Here is a 14,230-nt window from a genome sequence, read left to right as displayed (position 1 = left end):
TTTTGCTTTAACAAAGGAAACTGTGATTAGATGCTAGAAAAAATATTTTTTTGCAGTACAGGTAGGCTCAGACTTTGGAATAGGATGGCCAGAGTGTGGGCTGTTTGTCTCTGAAAATGAGCAAAATTCAATTGAATATGACCTTGATCTAACTTTAAAGTTATCACTGCCTTGAGTGTGAGGATGAGCCAGATGACCTCCAGAGGTGCCTTACAACCTAAAGTATGCTATGATTTAGATTATCTCTCCCTTCCAACCTCTTCTTTCCAACTGGAAAAGAAGTGCATGGCGGAAAAAAAAAAATCTAAAATGTTACATTTTCAGAGTAGGGACACCAAAGTACTGTACACTTGCATAATTTTTCTCACATAGGTGATGTCACTTAGCAGGTAACTGTGAATATAAACTGCAAGTTGCTTTTTTAAAAAGTCAGGTTAAATGGAACTTGATGATAGTGTGTGACCAGTAATGAGGCAACATTTTTTTTCACACATTGTTGATTTCCACAGTACTACCTGGTTTACTTCTCAGTTTGCTTGAGAAATTATGTAATTTGCATTGGGGTCAAACAGCAAACTTGAAGAAGAAGCTAAGAGACCTGGCTCACGTTTTACTGTGTTCTCAGCGACAAAGACCTCATGAAATAGCCTTTGAAATGTGCTCTTAACTCTGGTTAAAGCATTAAGGCTGTATTCCTTCCTTACAAATTGTTGTTGTTGTTGTTTTACAGTGTCTGTTTGCACATTCTCTGCGGAAGTTCTCCATGAGAGACTGGGGTATTGAACAGAAATGGATGTCCATCCTACTTCCTCTGTTGCTGCTTTACAATGGTACTTGTATCCTGGAGTTTTTTGAAAAGCTCCTTTTTAAAAAAGAAATAGAAAAAAAAAGACAAAAGAGAGAGGCAAAATGGAATTGCTCCTTGAACTTATAAGCAACTGTTTGTAAGGCTTCAGAAAAATAAATAAAAAAAATCTAAACCACCTTTTTCAAGTGTAGCAAATTCAAGGGCATAATGAGTAGGTGGATTTCAGTCTTTTTACTCACATCAATGTCAACTATTTGTTTAAAGCTCTGATTGGAATAGGTGCCTACCATACTGAACCTTTAAATTTCTGTTCATCTGCTAAGTCTTACGTCTTCATTTTTCAGGTACACACACTTCAGCTAAAAATGGAGGCTACTTTTAGTGCAGGAAAACACATCAAATTCTAGCACTTTCTAGCAGTACTAAAAGAATATTTGCATTTTAATCATTGTGTGATAATTTTTAAGTCATCACCATTAACAGTGGTTTAGTAGAAAGTCTAAAATAACCTGAAATATTTTAGAAATGTTGGCAACCATTTGAGATTATTTCTACAGAACAGAGGATTGCTGCTGGAGGCACCATTTTCTTTATTAATTCATTTAAGATAAAGAAAATTTCAATTTCATTTACTGGTGTAATTTGAAAAATCTAGGTTTTTCTGTTCCTCTCAAGATACATTCTGCTTTACTTTTTATAACAAAAGGGTTTTTTCTCTCTGTTTAACTTCTGTTTTTTTTCTTATTTTGTTACAGATCCATTTTTCCCCCTTTCTTTTCTGGTGAACAGCTGGTTTCCTGGAATGCTGGATGATCTATTCCAGTCACTGTTTCTGTGTGCTTTGTTGTTGTTCTGGCTTTGTGTCTACCATGGTATAAGAGTACAGGTAAGGGTGCATCAGTATCTACTACTAACTGAGAAGACAGTACTTGTTTTTTTCAGTTCTCAAAAGGTGACAAAAATGAAACCAAATATTTTAAAGAGAGACATTTATTTTATTCATAAAGTACAATGTGACATATGAAGCTTCAGTGTTAAAATGATTTATGGTGAAGTAGATTATCTTGAGTCTACCAAGTCTAAATGAGGTAGATGGGACAGTCTTCAGAATCATCATGCCATTATGCTTTTTCTTGCTTGAAGGGTTTTGTTGTTCTGTGTGGTAGATGATTGGTTTTTTAAACTAGTTTAAAATACTGTTAAAGAGAAGTATGAATTCTGGAGCATGTTTCTTTATTTGTATTGCCAGTGAAATATGTGGGACCTTATAAGTAGGATGCTCCAACTTTACTGGATCTTATTAACACAAATGATGATTCAGTTTTATGTCTTCTCTAAACCACCTGTGCAGGATAAAAATACCGAAGATGAGTGTCTTAATCTATTTCATGTTGAGTGAAACAAAGATGGCAGTTATTTTATTTTGTCAAGAATTAATAAAATCTCAAATGTAGTTCACTTCTTCACCACACTATTGTTTTCTCAACAGGGGGAAAGGAAGTGCTTAACTTTCTATCTGCCCAAATTCTTCATAGTTGGACTATTGTGGCTGGCCTCTGTTACACTGGGCATATGGCAAACGTAAGTAATTTAAAATTTAGGGCAGAAGTACAAGCTGCGAGTGTTCAAGAAATGTAGAGAAATGCGTTTTCTAAAAAACAAATGGGGAGATTAGACACGATTACAATTTAAATCTTCCATATTTCTTCCAAATGGAATGTGAATGTTATATACAGTAAATTGTCATGGCTCCTTTCAAAATAATGGCACCGACTTATATGGCGAAAATCTTTATAGTAACTTTAAATGTTTTCTTTTGAGTGCATTTCTTGGTCAGTATGTCCTTTTGACCTTGTCTGGAATGGTGCACATACCAGTTTTTAATTTTGAATCTTTTCTAGCGTTAATGAAGTACATGATCCTACATATCAATACAGGGTTGACACAGGTAATTTCCAGGTAAGTCAAAAATGTTTTCTTGCTACTAAATTGTCAGGTAGAGTTGGGCAATACAAGGAGATGGAGTTTATTCTTTTATAAAAATCTACAACACAATTTAGAAAATAGAAAATGCTTGTCAAATGGTCTTACTCTGACTAGAGTATTTTTAATTTTGCTTTAGATAGATTAATAGACCATATTGACCTCCATATTGAGAAGAGCTATTTGTCCTGCAAATCTGGAGACTCAACACCACAAGACTGTTGAGATTGAAAGAAAAGTTTTTTTAAGCCTCTTATTAAGTCAGCTTTGTATATCTTTACTCCTGCCAAGATCGTCTGTCCTAGTAAATTTCAGACTTTCTTGTTGTAAAGGAAGATCTGATGTACTTGGGTCCTTGTGTTGTTCTTGGGAGCTGTGTTTTTAGAAAATCATGGTGATTCAGCTGACTGTGATTTTGGTGAAAAATGCTTGTTTCTATAAAATATCCTTTCTTTACATTCCTTAAAATTTGACCTGGATGTGTCACCATCCTCATTTCATGAACCAACTTTTCCTGCATAAATGGACCATTCTGTGTTGTCTTTGGGAAATAATGGTTTCTATATAGGAAAGGAGGAATAGACCAAATGTCATTAAATAATAAAACCTAACACTTTTCTTATAGGGAATGAAAATCTTCTTCCTTGTGGTGGCAACCACATACATTCTCTACCTTTTGTTCCTGATAGTGAGGGCATGCTCAGAACTTCGAAACATGCCTTATGTTGGTAAGGAATATTTTTTTTTTTTATTCTTCCCCACACAGGCTTGTTTCTCCTAGATGCAGGTGTAAATTCACTAATAACAATTTTCTCAATCTTTTTCAGATCTCAGGTTAAAATTCTTGACTGCATTAACATTTGTAGTGCTTGTCATTAGGTAAGGCTTTTCAAAGTACCTTTCTCAGAATTGTAACTTTTATAGCCTTTTTTCCCGAGCTTTGAGTGCGTTTTGTCGATAATAAAATTGTCAATGAAACTGAAGAATGTCTTTGATATAGCTGTTTTGGCAAGTATTTTTTAATTTTTTAACCTTTCTTGAGGCTTTTTGAGCAAAGTTTATATTATTGCTATTAGCGTGGCAAGGCACCGCAAGATTTAGAGGTTCACTTAGCAGAGATGTTTACTGCTGAGTGGTCTGCAAGTGCACCATTCCCCTGTTCTGGAGTTTTGTAAACCTAAGTCAAAGCAGAAGTTTACAAATAGTTTCTTAGATTATTGTTAATATCTGTCTCCCCCACTCCAAACTGTTACTTCAAATTACTGTTGATTATTGGATTGTATGTAGTGGATGAAATCTGAGGGGTTTTTCCACTTTACTCAGCTGACTGCTGACTTAATCACAAAATAGTCCTTCTTAATTTAGAACTTTGAAAGCAAGTGTATTTTAAAATAAATGGTCATCATGTTAACATAATTATTTTCTCATATACTCTTCTATCAACCTACTATTTCAATTTTGTGTTTTAAAGACAAAATGCACCTATGTGTTTTATTATTTTTTTCCCCACAGCATTGTTATACTCTACCTGCGCTTTGGAGCACAAGTTCTACAGGATAACTTTGTTGCTGAGCTGTCGACTCATTATCAGAATTATATCCTTGTGTAGTGATACTGCTCAAGTAGGAATGTTAAGCTGTTTTCCTGCAGAAGGTACTTCAGAATGATGTACCTAAGACTGAGACCTTTGACTTTTAGGTGGACTTTTGCAGTTAAGTCTGTTTTGTTCAAGGTTTTCTGTCAGCACTTTGTAATGACTCTTTGTAAAGATTATGAGGTAGACAGTCTCAGTCTAATTTGTTCACATCACATGAATCACAGCTGCTTTTGATACTCTTCAAAAGGAATGAAAGCTTAGATAGGCATGCCTGGTGCATATCGAAGTTATTTTAATTAGATATTATGACAAATTTGGCTGTGTTTGCTGCCTCAGTTGTTTCCTGTGTATCAGTCAGCATGGGGCATACTAAAATACGAGAAATTAATAGCTTAGAAGTCACTGTTTGCATATGGGTCCAAGTCTACATGTGGTACAGGTCATAGCAAAGAATTTAAGTGACTTGAGAAAGACTATTTCTGATGCCTGTTGACAAAGGATTACAGCCTGTATTTCTGACCTGAACCATGAGATCCCAGTTCTTTGTACTTTTTGAAAGTGCCTGTGTGACTGCAGCTGCTCTGTTTACTGATAAGCTTAGATATGTGTTGAGAAATAGTAGAAAACAATATGTAAAGCCTTTGGTATTTTCCTAAAAGCATGGCAAGGAACCATCTTCAGAGTTTTATCTACAGATAGTCCTTTCTCCTTCCTTCTTAATTACTATGCCAAGAAGGAACTTTTAAAAAATAAAAATAACAAAACCCACCTGAACACCCCCTCTTACTCAGCTTTCTTTCAGCCCTGAAGGCAGAACCATTTGACTGACCACTGCTCGAGTAGACCATACCTCAGCAACTGTTACTTGTGTTAAAGCTTTGTTTTCAGTGGGAGCTTTAGCTTGTAATAGCTTGAGTGCATTAGTCGTCATTGAATATAAAACATGCAGTTTTGTTTAGCCATTCATGCTCTCAAACTTCAGTAAGGTAAACATTCTTTCCATTGAAACAGCTTGTGTATGGATTGGGTCTTGTTTCCAAAGTTCATATGTGTGGAACTATGTTGACACTCCTTGACGCTTACTACCAGCAGAATTCTTATCATTTTATGGTTTATTGAACTTCTATCTCTACACCTTAGCCTTCGTGTATTCCCCCTCGAAGAATGCACTATATGGTAAGTGTAAGCTGTTGTCTGGCAAACTTGGATGACAAGAGCTGCCATATTAGCAGATAATGTGCAATCTCTTTATATTTTGGTTGTCTTGTTACTGTTCCAGTTTCTTTTGAGTTAACATAAGCAGAAGCTGCACTGCTCCTGAGCGGATTAGGAACACATAAAATGTAATAACTGATGAGCTAGGCTTGCATTCTTATGCACTTAGATCAAGCAATAGTCAGTGTGACGTTTGCATGTAATGCACCAACTTTTGGAATTGACTCACAGATAGCCCTTAAGGCGCAGCATTACTTCATTTGGACTTTGTTCTAATGAAAGTTTAAATATTGGCATGCTGGCAAACTGGACTCTGAAATCAGTAACATGCTGTTGGAAAAGTAGGAGGGAAGCTGATCTCTAATATGAGAGGAATTTTAGAGAACTTGCTGTGGGGAGGGCTGCACAGGGCCCATGTAAAAAGAGATAAAGGATTGAACCAGTGGCACTTCTGCCTTGGCATTCCTATGTAGAGGATACAATCTGACTTACAGGATGATTATAAAGCATTTCTCTCTAACAGATAAAGATCTTTAAAAATAAGTATTTGTACTGAGTCCATTCTCTGCTTTAAGAATTGAGTTCAAGATATAGAATTATAGAAGAGCCGAGGCTGAAAGGCACCTGGAAAGATCATGTGGTCCAGCCTTTCATGGGAAAGGAAGCCTAGATGAGATTATGTAGTGGCCAGTCATATCTTGCATGCTGAGAGCATGCAGGGGGAAGGCACTAAATAGTGGAGCTGGTCCTTTCTATAAAGTTTTAGACTTCAGATGGATGGAACTGTTACCAAAAATGCTATTTTTCCATTAAGAATGGAGAAAGAACTGGCTGGATGAGGATAAAATTGAAAACTTTCTCCTGGGTTGCAAGAAATATTTGTTTGTAGAGAGTGGAAAGTAAAAGGCTGCCAGGAAAAAGATGTTATGGCAAATTGCTAAATTGAATTTTACTTGCATATAACTGTGAACTGCACCTAAGCAACACAGACTGTGCAAGAAATGAAGGCCTTAAAACAAGGTAGAGGGAATTGTCATAGCTGGTGGAAAGTATGTGTTTCTTTTCATTTCACTATAAAGGTACAAGTCCTTCCTTCATCTCTCACAAGGATGAAAAGTAACTAGATAATCACTGACTTACAGTCAAGGGATTCCAATTTCGGTCTATTTGTAGCTTAGAAATAACCAAAACCACAAGTTTGTGTTTTTTAAATACGTACGAACTTTTGATAAAGAATAATGAACTCTGAATTAATCTATGTGCAAATTGAAATAATATGACATAGGAAGCTGCACAAGGGAGGAAATCAACTTATACAACTTAGAGAATATCTATCTAAAACCGAGATAATTATGTCATCTCCTTCACTCTTAATACCATGATGATGTGGCTGAAGGGTGGAGAATTTAAAGGAGAGAATTCCTGTTTGGATACAGTTTTGTTGAATTGTAATCCTGACTGCCTTAGAAGTTGTTGTGTCTGTTGCTACAGTGCTGTGTTAGAACTAGTCACGTTTCTACACTGAACACACTAAATTAACCCTTATTTGTATCTTCCAGAATCACAGTTGAAAGACAATCCTGCTTTTTCTATGCTGAATGATTCAGATGATGATGTGATTTATGGGTAAGATTATAAAATACTATGGGGAGTTACTTCTGGTGTGTATATTTTTTTGGTAATGTTCTTCTCCATATTCATTAAATAAGTGAATAGTTTGATAGTGAAAGTATTCTGCCTAAAGAACAGAAATACAGCCTTTTTCTGAAACAGAAATGCAGTGAGAATGCATGTTGTTTTCTCTTTTCTTTGGTTTCTAAAAGGGATTGCCATGGCACTGATACAAACAGGTAAGAAAGTATTATGATGCTGGTAGGTCATGAAGTGAAGGCAGTAAGAGCTGTGAAAGGAAAGGGCTTCCTTCTTACACTGGGAAGGACATCAGGAGTCGGGTGGAGTTAGCAAAGAGTCATCTCACCTGTAAATGCTTCAGGGCAGGAGAGTGGTGCTTCTTAAGTGTCCAGCAGTTTCTGAATTAAGAATAGCCAAGTCTGGCAAAACTTCCAGTGTGAGTTTATGTAACATGAGAATTATAGTAGCACTTGAAATCCATCCCAGTCAGGTGGCTCTGTGCTGGACACTGAAACACACTTCTTATCTGCCCTTGATTTTTCGCTTCTTACCAAAGACACTGAAGTGGCTGGAAGTGTGAATGGGACCAACGCTGCACTAACCTGAACAAGTTCATCCTGGACTAACTATATCCATTGTCAGGGCTAGCTTGCCTTTGGTTAGTTAGATGAGTAGTGGTAGTGCCAACTTGCTTCTATGCAAATCCGTGTGAAAAGTGGCTTCTAGTTACTGGAATAACTTTTATTACACATTGTCCTCATGAGAAAATTCATATGTTGTTCATATCTCAAGGAAGAAAAACAGATACCAGCTCCTAACCCAAGTAACAATTTGATGCCTCAGTGTAGTTTAGAACTTCCCTGTTTATTTTCAACTTCCTCTCTGAACACCATATTCAGAAACTTCAACAAGTATCTGTTTCACAGGAGTGACTATGAAGAAATGCCACTTCAGAACGGCCAAGCTATTAGAGCCAAGTATAAAGAGGAATCAGACAGTGATTGATTTTAATGCAGACAGACTTGTTCAGCTGGAATTAAGCCAATTTTGAAGTTTTCCTAGATGGACATCTTCCTTGGCTTCGCTACAGTCTGCTGTCATCTTAACACCAACTCCCAGGAAGGACATCCTGCTTCTGTTTCTGTTTACAGAGTTAAAACTGAGAAAACAAATGCTTGAAATGGTTGGGGTGAAAACTTAAAAAACCAAAATTTTTACATGTCTTACAAAATGCCTGATAGCAGGATGTCTGTGTACTAAAATCTTTAAGTCTATTTCCATTTCAAAGTCTCACGAATTATATACCGAGTTGCAAACTGCTTCCTTGCTGCTGGGTTTTGGTGTTTTTTGTTTGTTTTTGGTTTTGTTGTGGGTGGGGTTTTTTTGGATGATGTACAGCATACTGCCATTCATCTGTTATATTTGCATTAGCTGCTCTGTATATTGTCTACTGCTGTATGAAGTGCCTCATTTCCCTTTCAGTTTTCTACCTTAGTCTTTTGAGCTGGAGGCAGGGAATTAACTCATCTTTTTTTTTTTTTTTTTAATTAATACAAGAAAACACAAGCTTTCTTTTCTTCCTTTGAGTAAGTGATACAGACTCAAGACATTTTTTAATAAGTTTACTGGATTTGTAGGTGCAAGATAGTCAAGTTCTAGTGAGCCAAAATAGTCTCAGTGGTGCAAAATTATTTGTGTAATGTATGTTTCATGACATCCTTTACTGCCACAACAGAAGTGTCTGTATGGGTTTTTTTAGAACAGCGTTTTCAAATTGAAATATTTCAACAACAGCAAATCTCAGAAGGAAGCCAGTACTTTTCTTCTTGCTCTTTTTGTATGCCGGAGGAGATTGTTGCACTTACCGAGAATACAGTATGAAAGTTTCATAGGGAATTGCAATTTCAAATTTCCAAACATTTCACTTTCAAAGGTTTTTTTTTTTTTCTACATCAGAATTTTTCCTTAAGTTGTATTAGGGAATAGTTAATCTACATCCTAGAAACAATTGTCATTGCTCATGTATTGAATGTGCCTAAGTTAGCTTGTGAGCATGTTCTGTGCATAGTTCAGCTGTTTTGTCATACCACAGTCACCACCTGTACTGAGGGGAACTTTTTTAGCACATTTTGTGATTATCTGTATTCCAGTCTGTGCTGGAACAAAGTTATATGGGAATTAAGTATTCCGTGTACAATGCTGCTGCTCTTTTTAGAAGTTGGTTTTCTCCTACGCTACTGTTCAGTTCTTTATTTAAGTGGATGCTGTTTGTTTATAACTGCTTTTGTTCTCAGATACTTGGCCTGTATAAAAGTATCTCTTTTTCTCATGGATTCATAACTGAGATTTACTCCTGTAAAATTTCTCTGCCCTGCTGCTACCGAAGGCTCTCAAAAGCACTGTTCATGTATTAGAACATGGTGCTGGGTTGCACTAGGAAATTGTGCTCATCGCTGAAATATTTAAAGCAGAACAGTGCAATGAAGTCCTGCTAGACTTGCTGAATCATATTAGGGAAAAGTAGATTTGTTCTGCTTTGATGCAACAACGACTCTAGACCATTCCCATTGCAATAACCTCTTGGTTCAAGATCACGAAGGGGAGACTTCACAGGGCAGCAATTCACTTAGAGGGGACCAAAGGAACTGCTTCATGTGGGTGCATCCTTTTTATCATAGAATAGTTCAGATAAGGTCAGTGCTCTGCTAAAAACGTGTACTTAGACACTGTGTGTGAGAGAGAGAGAGAAAACTTTCTACAATTATGTAGAGCTATGAAATTTTTGAGAGTATCTGAAATTTAAAACTTTCTGTGCCAGGGATCGTTTATTTGTTAGAAGCCAAAGCACTGTTGTATGGCAAAAGCAAGGAAACGCTGGGGAAGAAGAGGTTTTCCCCTTTCATTTCTTAATTGGTGTTACTTCAGAAGAACATACAGGAAAACATTCACAAGTATTTCAAATTATGGGTGGTTTCCGTTCCAGTGAACTATACTAAGCTCTTCCTTCAGCACTTTCTTTTAGACTTTTTTTAACAAGTAAAGGGAGATGCTCTGTATCCTAAAATTGGAGAGCCTATTCTCATTTTTACTCTTCCTGAGGCCTACAGCTATTTGAATTTGCAGAGTCAGACTTGGGAGCCAATTTGGATTGTTTGCATACCCCAAATCCTTTTGAGTTCCATTAGAGTAACAGTGGGTATAGGAAGTAGGTGTTCAAAAACTGATAATTATACGATACTTATATATTCAGATGTTTTTTCTCTGATATTATTTATTTCTCTCCCACATTGTTCTAAAGAGTGAAAATTTTGACCAATGTGCAAAGTACACTAATGTTTCTTATCACAGTCTGAACTGGTTGTTACAGTTAACTCTGAAATAGTGTCATGGTTTGCGATTTCATTAACTAAAGAATATATTTATAATCTAAGTTTTGAGGGTTTTTTTTCTAAGCTATTTTCAGCCCATTTCTCTTGCTGTTTTGTTTGCATTAACTTTACTACATCACTACATTCAAAGTGGCAATAGAAAAGTGAAGAATGGGAAATTGTGCTTAAAGCAAGTTTCTCTCTATGTGAGAAAATAGTTTCCTTGTTAATTTTTAGAGATTCTATTTAAGCAATGTTTGCCATGCAAAATAGCTTTATATTTTGGAAGTGCTAGTGTTATGGTAAGCTTGGTTGAAGCACTGTCACATTAAATTCAATTTACAGTAAGATGACAAAAGCAGTGAAGCAGATGAAGAACTAGTTTTGGTAGCAAGAAATCTCAATTTGACTCATTGTATTTCCACGATTGGAAAGCAGAGATGGTATCTGAAGAATGCTACAATATGTATTGAAAACAGCTTGGAAATAGGTGGTATAAATTCACCTCTGAGTATTGTAACCTAAGGGTGAAAGAGAAGAAATCTGGGTAAGAAACTAGCCATGCTTTCCTTTCACTATTGCTAAAGTAATTATCTCCATCACTAGCGGACTGTATGAAACAAGAAAAGTACACAAAAAGGCCCACAGCATACAGTGATCCTGCTCTAAGGAGAGGCTATCTATGAAATAACTGCAAGACTTTCACTTACATAATGAACACAAGGGACTTTTAAGAAATCAGTCAAGTGTGAGCCATTCATAGCAACTATTTTCTGTAGTATTTACTTTAAAAATACAGTTGGTGTTGGAATTGATTGGAAACTTTTTCAAGAGTGGCAAAGAAGAGGAAGCCTAAGGCTTAACACTAGTGAGACACAGCTAGTGCATTGAACCTCTGGTACCAATACTGGGGAGAATGGTTCCAACTAGGAAAGACTTTGATTTATTGTCTCTGAGCCAAATGACAACTTTTTATCCATAGTTTCCCCACCCATTTCCTTTTGCTTATGCCAGTAATAACTTTTGCATTACTGTAAAACTTTTTTTAGAAGTTTGTAAATATGTAAAATGATAATATGGAAAAATTGTGTACCAAAATGGTATAAAAATGTGTAAGATAAATGCTCTGTTTAATGAGAAGCTGTAATTAAATGCTGTTTTGAGAAAGTGTGCATGAGGACATGTGTTAAATATTCTGTGTATCCAGAAGTTGTACCAGTAACAGCAAATATCCATTTATGTTGTAAAACTTCATGCTAATATGGAAAATGAAGGAAAAATTAATATTTTACTTAGCTTGAGTTTCTTGGAAGAATTCATGTGCATAATCATTGTTAAATATGTTCATAATAAAGTTTTATACCTTTATATTGTATCTTGGGTTTATTTTCCTTCTAGGGAATTTTACTTTCCCTCTTGTGAACTGTACCATTTTCATGACTTACACATATTTTCACTTTACATTTTCTTGTGCATATTTAAATTTGGTTAACTGCATAAGGATGGGATCCAAGAGGATGTGTCAGCACAGATGTTTTGTGTTGTTTGTTGGGGGTTTTTTTGTGGTTTTTTTTTACCCTGCCTGGACTTGAAGGTAGAAGGACAGGTTGCTAAATTCCCTAAATATGTTAGCCAGATTTACAAAGAGGACCGACATTTTCAAATGGCTTCGCAGTGGCTTTGCAAGGCCTGCTGAGGTCACACTAGCAACAAGTACTCCCCTGGTGAGTGTTGGTGCCAGTGATAAAAAAAGGTGTAGAGATGGTGAAGATGCTAATGTCATTCTTCAACTTCTTACAGCTCTGTATCTTCCAAGAGGCTGCTCAGAGCTGACAGACTACAGGTGATCAGCACATCACTGTTTGGGGTGGTGCCTTCCTTTATATTCTGAAATCTCTCTGTGTGCTGAATAAAACAACCATAAACTTCCCTGCACAAACAGATACGCAACTTAGTCCTGCTTTAGTATCAGCTATGGTAGTGCTCATTTACCAGCAGTTGATCCCAAAGCCATTTCCTTTAGGTTTTAGTTAACATAGTGGTGGAAGACAGGTCATACTCATTTGTGGCAGCGACAGTAAATGGCTTCCCCTTTCCTCCTTCTCCCTTCCAGATCAGGGCTGCCATGTCCCCAATTTCTACAGCTGTAGGAATATGAAGAGCCATGGCAGTGAGAGACAGGAACCAGAGAGAAACTTTATAAGTACCTGCCTGAACAGTCCACAGTAAGTAATATTTTTTTTCTTAAGGCCAATTAATTACCTAGAGCAAGGACTCTGCAAGCTCATTAACCAAATGCTTTACTTTGGCACGGAGATAAGCTGGCCAGCAGTCTCTGAAAAAAGTGACTGAAACTAAGGTGTTTGAAGATATTTAAAATTTAAAAATCAATTATTGTAGAACACTGAAACTGTAATATACAATGGCTATACAGTTTTACAGAAAAGCCCTATCTTAATTCATGGGAGAGGGACAACATCCCCCAAAAAACTCACAACCTCTACACCTACACCCCTTTCTGTAGTCCTAAAACTGTTATACTGGAAGTATTGGTTATTGCTAACATGTAAAACTATCTGTAAAACTTTCTACCTTTCTATAGCACAACTTCTATTTTAACACAACAGGTTTTGCCTCCCATACAGCCTTTACACTGACAACCATCTCAAAAGGGTTTTTTTTCTGCAGCTCAGCAAGTGCATGAACCAACAAACAGCAAAAAAAATCCAGGGATTTGCTATTATTAACACGAACAAAGGACAAATGTTTGAATGGCTTCACCAAGAAGCAAATATTAGCACTGAATACTTAAGAGTTCTGTTTCTAGTCAAACCCATGCTAAGAGCTCTCTGCTACAGAAATGTAGGTGCATACTCCCCAGGTTGAGGTACATACACTCTGTATAACCCCATTGCACTCACTAGGACATCCGTGAGAATAATGAAGTGGCTTATCATGAAGGAGATGTGTTTACAGAGATGTTTTGAAACTGGTAGGTTAGCAGAAACATCCTCCACTGTAATCTGAATTTCCAGTATTACATCTTTCCAGATCGTTGAAACATTTTTGTATCAGCAGTCATCTCACTCTAAACCGCTTTAGGTGAGAGCCAGAGTCTGAAAACAACAGAAAGGGCTTCCAAAGCAGAAGGAAATCCAGGTGGCTCAAACTGATGTAGCCCAGGAATACTCTCCCCCCTCCCTGTGCTTTGTAATTCTTTTACCTTCACTAGCAGTGAGCTACTGCTTACAGAAGCAGCATAGCAGTTCACAGAGGCTTCCTGAAATTCATAGCATGCTCCCATTTCTTTAATTGGCTGACAAAACCTTATCCAAGCCTGAAAACTTGTTTTACTTGTTATTCCTCTCCAACTTTACTCTAGAAGGCAGGAGACTTATTCACATGTTATTTAGTCACGTTGCCTCAGGGCAGTTTCTTCCCCTTTCAGAAGGTATCATGTTTCACCAAATACCAGAACTCAATCACACTCACTCTCAGCAAAATCAACATGGATGGTAGCAAGTAAGTTCAAGACCTACTTGACACATGTAACTGGCTGCAGAAGTGAACCAGGTATAGCTTGCTGAGCACTTCTAGAATGTGAAAAATTTCTTATCTGTCTTTATT

General features: G+C 36.7%; 1 protein-coding gene across 3 annotated transcripts in view; it reads left to right on the top strand.

Annotated features, from left to right (window-relative positions):
- Positions 1 to 11,978, top strand: part of TMEM181 (transmembrane protein 181) — a 34,197-nt gene extending 22,219 nt beyond the window's left edge. For all 3 annotated transcript variants that reach the window (XM_027904699.1, XM_027904708.1, XM_027904717.1), the window contains 10 exons: positions 731 to 830; positions 1,564 to 1,694; positions 2,298 to 2,389; positions 2,710 to 2,767; positions 3,417 to 3,519; positions 3,619 to 3,670; positions 4,304 to 4,386; positions 5,475 to 5,564; positions 7,163 to 7,229; positions 8,162 to 11,978. In XM_027904699.1, the coding sequence (XP_027760500.1) occupies positions 731 to 830; positions 1,564 to 1,694; positions 2,298 to 2,389; positions 2,710 to 2,767; positions 3,417 to 3,519; positions 3,619 to 3,670; positions 4,304 to 4,386; positions 5,475 to 5,564; positions 7,163 to 7,229; positions 8,162 to 8,240 (855 nt within the window). In that variant the 3' untranslated portion in view covers positions 8,241 to 11,978. The remainder of the gene's footprint in view (positions 1 to 730; positions 831 to 1,563; positions 1,695 to 2,297; positions 2,390 to 2,709; positions 2,768 to 3,416; positions 3,520 to 3,618; positions 3,671 to 4,303; positions 4,387 to 5,474; positions 5,565 to 7,162; positions 7,230 to 8,161) is intronic.
- Positions 11,979 to 14,230: the final 2,252 nt, after the last annotated feature.

Source organism: Empidonax traillii, unplaced genomic scaffold (genome assembly GCF_003031625.1).
Source record: "Empidonax traillii isolate 1590-97213 ecotype Southwest subspecies unplaced genomic scaffold, ASM303162v1 scaffold24:size2376012, whole genome shotgun sequence".
Lineage (NCBI taxonomy): Eukaryota > Metazoa > Chordata > Aves > Passeriformes > Tyrannidae > Empidonax > Empidonax traillii.
Note: the sequence above shows the minus strand (reverse complement) of the source record. Positions and strands in the feature narration are given on the sequence as shown.